Source organism: Xyrauchen texanus, chromosome 3, assembly GCF_025860055.1.
Source record: "Xyrauchen texanus isolate HMW12.3.18 chromosome 3, RBS_HiC_50CHRs, whole genome shotgun sequence".
NCBI classification, from domain to species: Eukaryota; Metazoa; Chordata; class Actinopteri; order Cypriniformes; family Catostomidae; genus Xyrauchen; species Xyrauchen texanus.
This window is the reverse complement of record NC_068278.1, coordinates 57,813,749-57,821,248: the sequence shown is the minus strand read 5'-3', so window position 1 is coordinate 57,821,248 and position 7,500 is coordinate 57,813,749. Positions and strand designations below refer to the sequence as shown.

The following is a 7,500-nucleotide window of genomic DNA, read 5'->3' as shown; positions in this document are numbered from 1 at the left end:
GGGAGTCTCCGTGGTGTCATGCACAACGAGCTACGTGATCAGATGCGCGGATTGACCATCTCAAAAGCAGAGGCAACTGAGTCTTGTCCTCTGCCACTCGGATTGAGGTGAGTAACCGTGCCACCACGAGGACCTAATAAGTAGTGGAAATTGGGCATTACAAATTGGAAAAGAAAAAAAACTACAATTCGGTCTGTGTTCTCTTCCATTGCATACAGTACTAACTGGAGGCATTACAGTAAAAATAAACTCTACACACTAACTACTAACAATAACCTCTGTTCTACCTCTTTGCAGATAGCTATCCTCACCATGAAATACTTATTCCTGGCGCTGCTTACTTTCACCCTATCCGGACCTGACTCGACCTTGCTTGGGTTCGCTCAGGAGTTTGAAAGCCGAGATGACATACTTGAAAAAGAGTTCCTATATGCCGGTCGATCCAAACGCTCTGCTGACTCTGCCAGCACGGCCCAAGTGGACAAATGTTCCTACACCTTCATTGTGCCTCAGCAGAAGACCACCGGGGCCATTTGCGTGAACTCTAAAGAGCCAGAAGCCCTGCTGGAGAACCGTGTGAACAAACAGGAACTGGAACTCTTGAACGGAGAGCTTCACAAACAGCGGCGACAGATCGAGTCGCTCCAACAGCTCGTGGAGGTGGACGGTGGCATGGTGAACGAAGTCAAGCTCCTTCGCAAGGAGTCACGCAACATGAACTCTCGAGTGACGCAACTGTACATGCAGCTGTTACATGAGATCATCCGCAAGAGGGACAATGCGCTTGAGGTCTCGCAGTTGGAGAACCGCGTACTAAACCACACATCAGAGATGCAGCAGCTAACTGCACGCTATCGGGACTTGGAGCACAAGTACCAACACTTGTCATCTCTTGCGAGCAACCAGAGTGCCCTTATAGTACAGCTAGAGGAGCACTGTCGAAGAGGAGGCTTTCTTGGTGGTGGTGGTGGAGGTGTTGGTGGTGGAGGTGGAGGGGTTGTCCGACAGGCACGGCCCTACCAGCCTCCTGCAATCCCAGCGCAACCACCCCGGCCCCCCCAACATCGCCAGCCACCTCTACCCCCTGTTCCTCATGCCCCAGCCAGACCTTTCCACCCCCCAACCTACACCCGCCACAACCAAATCACCAACGAAATCCAGAGTGACCAGAATGCCAAAGCGATCCCACCAACTTTACCAACCATGCCTTCTGGGCCCTACAGTTTCTCAACAGATAAGCCCTCAGGTGAGTCTTTTTTCAATGCCACTACTTATAGATATGGTTTTGAACTTTATAACATATACTGCAATCATGAAGATACGTTCTACTGTAAAAGCTAGATAGGGTACACTCTCAGGAATAGAAAGTACCGTTTAAGGTACAACGGCTGTCACTGGGGTGGTACCCTCAAGCAGACCTTTGTCGCACCTCTATCAACAATTTACAACTTGTTTTGGGCCCTTAGGACCTCTGGGAACCAAACAATATATACTTTTTTGTCTCCTTAAGAGTATAAACAGCTGCTTTTTCACTCTGCCAGTGAGAGCCAGGGATATCAACTGGTCAGCTGGGGCTATTAGCCTTGGACCTCGAGCTGCATGACCAAAATCGTTCTGCATTCCCAACATCAGGCCAATAGCCTCGCAGCGTTGCCATAAAATCCACCCTTATTATGCCGCCCTAGTGCTAACATCACACCCATTTCACAAGCAAGAGGGAGCTCAAGCTGAGATTTCAGACTCTGGATACTAGCTAACACTCTAAATAAACATGGTGGAGACAAAAGCTGACGTTTGTTTGCTTATTCGGTCTTTGCTAGGTGGAAAGCACGACCTGACACAATGAAACTCTGCCTTTGATATTGACCACGGCCCAATCCCTAGTTGGCCTTCTTTGGCCAAAGGGTAATTGGAGGGCCAAAGCTGCTTGGCCATTGGCCCTGAGGAAGCCCCGGACTGACAATGGGAATGCAACTGGCCCTGGCATGCATTAGCAAACCCTCCTTTGGCCAGACAGTGGAAACACAGCTAATATGTCCCAAAAACCACCCCAGTGAGGATGAGGTACCTTAAACAGATGAGGTACCTTTTCTGAGAGTGTATACCTATTTTTTTCTGCATACCATTCCATCTCTCAAATGTTCGAAAAATAAAGAAAGAAAAAATAACGTTTTAAGGATAAAAAGAATGTTATAAGAATTGAAAGTGCAATTCATGAAGAGCATTCTTAAAAATCTCTTTTTGGGAATACACAGTATACTTAACTTTTTTTTTTTAAGTTAGAAAATAAGAAGAAAATAGTAGCTAAGAAGAAGTTTTTTCTTGCTTCATGAATCTGGTCCCACTTACAGCCCTGTCCAAGGTACCAAAAACATTAAAGAAGGGAATTTCCTTGCAAAAAGCATGACGTAAATTGACTTGTAAGCCTTCGCATGAAAACTCCTGCAACACATCATACATTCGAAACAGCACTGGCAGCCGTGACTAATGAAGAACTGCTGAACATTACATAGCCAGCAATCTTCCTTTTCCTGGAGCTTTTTAGCAGATTTACAAGCTTAATTGTCTTTTGCGTACTGATTATAAATAACGAGTGCATGGATATGCTTAAGTGGTTTGGTTAGATCAGGCTGTGCAGCCGATCCAAAGAAAACAGCTGAAAGGTTTGCCGGCACAAGCAACATGAGGACACGTAGACTTCCCAGCTAATCATTCCAGGGAAGCCTGGCGTCAGTCCCATTACAACACAATAATCTGGCAGCATTTCCTCTTAACTGCGAGCACACATTAATCTTTGAAGGAAAACCCTGAGACATGAATAATTAAGTCCTGGACTAGGGAATTCCAGAAACCCATGTTGGCCCAAGTAAGATGATTATACGAGTGAGCATAAAGAACTTTTAAGAGAGAAATTAGTGGTGTGATGTGTCTTTAAAGTGTTGTTTTCCAACTTGTGTGGGCCACAGGGCGTATTTATGCAGGCTAGCTGAGTCGTGACTGAAGAGCGTTCAACCTTGAGTGGTGAATTTGTGGGCGAAGTCTGCTTGGAATAAAGTGAAGGCACGGGAATGGGTGGGTGAGGGTAGGTGGTGATTAGGAAACATATACTGTACATACATGGGTCAATAACGAGATGCACATTGTTTTGAACAGATCTACTAAGTTATTCAAAATACATACATTTCAATTCACACAAAACTGTCATTTCTGTGTTCAAAGTTATTTTTCTGGAGGTTAAAATAAAATAAAAAAAATGTCTGAATGGTGTAACCGACTGGATCCTGTAAAAAAAAAAAAAAAATCACATAAACACTCAGCACACCGAATTCCAGGGTCTCCTAAGCAACCAAATTGGCCCGGTTGCTAGGGAGGGCAAAGTCACATGGGGTAACCCCCTCGTGATCGCCATAATGTGGAGCGCATGGTGAGTTGAGCGTGGATGCCGCGGTGGATGGTGTGAAGCCTATGTCTCCGTGACAACGCGCTCAAAAAGTCACGTGATAAGCTGCGCAGATTGACGGTCTAAGGCACGGAGGCAACTGGGATTTGTCCTCCTCCACCAGGATTGAGGCGAATCACTACGCCACCATGAGGACTTAAAAGCACATTGGGGAAAAATACAAAAAGATACATGTTTTCAAAATGTATACTTGAAAACATTTTGCTAATTAATTATTAAGCTCATGTGTATTCAAGGTGCCAAGAAAATATTTTTTAGTTCATGGTTGATTTGAAGGTTGATTTGCTTTTAGAAAATGCTGTAAACGCTTTTCCAAAAATTTATGAAACCAACATAAACACAAATATAACATTTATATGAACGTAACACGTGTTTTAAACTAGATCTTTAAGGAAAAATTTTTTAAATGAACCTCGGACAACCTTATTTGTCATTGACCCACATGCATACACATATACAACCCACTTTCTAGAAATGTTTTCCAAAGCTTACGCATGAGTTACATCAACGTGATGCTCCTACTGCCTCAATTCATCGACAAATAAAAATTAATAAGTGCAGCTTGTTTTCTTTACAACATGCCATTAAATGGCGCCTCTGGTAGCTATTAGCACAATAAACACTTGCGTAGTGCTAATGTGCTTTCTAATAAAACATGCAAGCAAGCTGAACAAAATGTAATACATAAGCTGGCCGCACAATTTCAATAAATATCCGACAAAACATATATTACAATTAAGGAAATACGTTTTTACTGTAAAGTGAACACTTAACACATAAATAGATAGTTCAACCAAAAACGAAAATGATGCCATCATTTACTCACCCTTATGCGGTTTCAAACTCATATGACTAGCTTTATCCATGAAACACAAAAGGAGCTGTTCGGCAGAATGTTAGCCTCAGACACATTTTACTTTCATATTATGGAAAAAAGATGCAATGAAAGTAAATGGTGCCTGAGGCTAACATTCTGCCGAACTTCCCTTTGGATTCCACAGAGGAAAGAAAGTCTTACAGGTTCTAAACAACATGAGTAATGCGATAGCTTGATTATTTCTTTGCATTTAATTTAAAATCACATTCAGAATCATCATGCAGAATTTTGTGTGAAATCGCAAATTGTGTTACCCAGATGTCCCCAAATTTTGCTCATAAATCGTTTTGAAATGGAACGAGCATTGAGACAATTGGCCGGCTCACGGTTGTTATAATTTCACAAATAAACGCAATAGTAGAAATGATCAGAAGATTCCTTGGCGCACCTTGTGCCACAGGTTTACGGTGCGCTGGGTGGCACGCACATCCCCATTGTTCCCCTGGCTAACACAATGGCTAACACGATTCCAGAGATCACAAAGGGTGGCCATCCATTGTTCTCCAGGCACTTGACGTAGACAAGTGCATGACACAATATGGTAAAATGGTAAATGGTCTGCACTTATATAGCGCCTTTTTAACCTTAACGGTATTCAAAGCGCTTTACACTGTGACTCATTCACTCATTCACACATTCATACAGCAATGGCGGCAGAGCTGCCATGCAAGGTGCTAGCCTGCCATTGGAGCAACATGGGGTTCAGTGTCTTGCCCAAGGACACTTCAGCCAGGATTCGAACCACCAACCCTGTGATTAGTGGCCAACCCACTCTACCACCTGAGCCACAGTCGCCCAAGATATTAGCGGTGTTTGCAGCGTCACATCTGTACTGGTTAACATGGTTAAGACCATTAAACATCCTTTGACAGTGCAAGTAATGCTGCACACACAATAAATTGCCTTTCATGGATGTTTACCTAGTCACCACGATTCTGTCATGAGACACAAAATTATTTTCCATTAAAGACGTTTTTCGTGATATGTGAAGTATTGACATAGAATTCGCTATATCTGCAAACATTTTGATGCATTTGAAAACATCCTTGGATGAAAACTCTTGCGAAATGTCTGCGAGCACCAATATCTCTGAAGATTTAGAGGCATATTCTATGCGGTTTATGCAACGCAAATCTCACTCTTATGAAAATCGGGCTCACATTAGAATGCAGTTTTGTACGACAATAAGTCGCTCCTTAAAAATGTCCATTTGCATGAAAGATTTTCCTCATGATATGTGACCATGAGCAGATTACGTGATTGACTAGGCTTGATTATTTTTGCAATGAGATGTTTGTCTCCTAATCTGAACTACAAGATCAAAGGTCAATTTTGGTTTGTACAGTTTTTACAGTGCAATCTTGCAGTTTTACAGTGTAAAGACCCCATAAAGGGTCTCTGCGTTTAGGACAGTAGTAGTAGTCTGTTATTTGTTTTGGGGTACTGGGTTGTCCTGCAAACCTCATCCAGGCATCTACCACCCAAACCAATAGCCTTCCAAATGGAAAAAAACACCAACCAGTCTTTAACATTCAGACCTTTGGCAGACGGAACTGGCGAGAGGCAAAACAGTATGGAAACAATAACTTAAATTGTCCTGTCTGAGAATGGAGACACTGGAAAAAGAGGGATCTGGCTCTGGGACTGAAGCTCATTAGCGTTCTCATTAAACAGCTTTAAAAGATACCTTGAGGCTTGATTCCATAAACACAGAAGCAGTAGCAGGTTTCACGACGGAGGACTTGTGATCATTTTCTAGATCGGTTTCCATCTCCTAAGGGCAATTCTTATGTTGTCCAGCGAGATGTGGAGACAACTGATGTTATAATGAAAACAACATGGACTCAAACCACTTCCACTTAAACGTAGGAGACCGGAAAAGCAAGCTCAAGCGAAGAAAAACATTTAACTTTGTTGAACTATGACCTGAGAATTTGCATGAGGAAAAGGCGAAGCTCCGTCACACACTGACCTCTCGGCTTGATACAAACAATACATATTCAAAGCAACATATTTTGCTTTTTTGTGTTCGTAAAGTGAGTAGAAGGTACATTTTAACAGATATGATATTTTTTTGTGATTTATTATTTATTACAACCAAAACTTGTTGAGCGTGTCCTCATATGTCCTTTTAAGAAATTTAAGATTATACTGAATTGATCTTCCTGATCTTGCATTTATTGGCGTACTAAATCGTGATTGGTCTTTTCAGTCTAGCATCTGTTTAACCATGTAACCACCTTCACACAGCGGCTCCAGAAGAAAAGTAAGAGTGGGGTAAGATGAGCCATCGACAGAGGTCAAATATAAAAATAAATAAAAAATGTCTCCACTGGGTATAACTTGCCCCGGGTTAGGGGTAAATTGCTCTAGATCAGTGGGTAAGATGAGCCATCTGGGGGTAAGCAGACCAATTTAATTTGTCCAGTCATACACTGAACTTAAATTCCATAAATATCTTTATCAATAATTTCTAATCTATAATCGAATTATTTATTAAGTGTAACCTCCTACTTTACTCTTGATTACTTTTACACTGGGGATTGTTATTTCATATTAATGGAACGATTTGGATCAATCACTTGGGATTATCTACAGCAAAAGTCTTCTTTTATCTTTGAACATTATCACTCCACATCACTCCTTTAGGTCCTCTTTTCATTGCAAACATTATAAACAGAACTGTTAGATATTACAACAAATTTCCCAGACTGTTCTGCTCTTTTTGCCCCACAGTGAACATTTTTTTGGGAAAAAAAAAAGCACCTAGCTTAGTACTTTTTTAATTATTATTATTCCTCCGTGTTCCTCTGATAATTCCATATTTCAAAATGAAACGAGGGAATGCAAAGAAAAATGCGACTATATGGAAACGTCCCTCGTCAACACATATATCGTGTCTCCAACTTCATATATTGTGAATACTAATAATATAGGCTATAAAAAGTCCTGGAGTGTTTCAGGCTTGTTTAGTGTTAAAAGTCCCACGTTGTGCACCCAATCTTCTTTTTTACTGATTTTTATTGGAATTTTGGTAGAAAAATAAACTACATCTGAGAGTTTTATTCACTTTGTCCTCTGGCCTCTATGTCTGTTGTCACATTCTTTTAATCGATTTAAAAAAATACCGGCCGATTAATCGGTTATTGGCCTTTTCCGCCAC

The 7,500-nt window shown here is 41.6% G+C and overlaps 2 protein-coding genes across 3 annotated transcripts in view; one reads left to right on the top strand and one right to left on the bottom strand.

Annotated features, from left to right (window-relative positions):
* Nucleotides 1-7,500, bottom strand: part of LOC127631821 (ras-specific guanine nucleotide-releasing factor RalGPS1-like) — a 160,019-nt gene that overhangs the window by 79,675 nt on the left and 72,844 nt on the right. The window lies entirely within an intron of this gene.
* The window catches only part of LOC127631834 (angiopoietin-related protein 2-like), a 20,882-nt gene that overhangs the window by 5,980 nt on the left and 7,402 nt on the right, over nt 1-7,500 (top strand). Inside the window, exon 2 of the mRNA XM_052110205.1 lies at nt 298-1,246. Within this exon, the coding sequence (XP_051966165.1) occupies nt 313-1,246 (934 nt within the window). The 5' untranslated portion in view covers nt 298-312. The remainder of the gene's footprint in view (nt 1-297; nt 1,247-7,500) is intronic.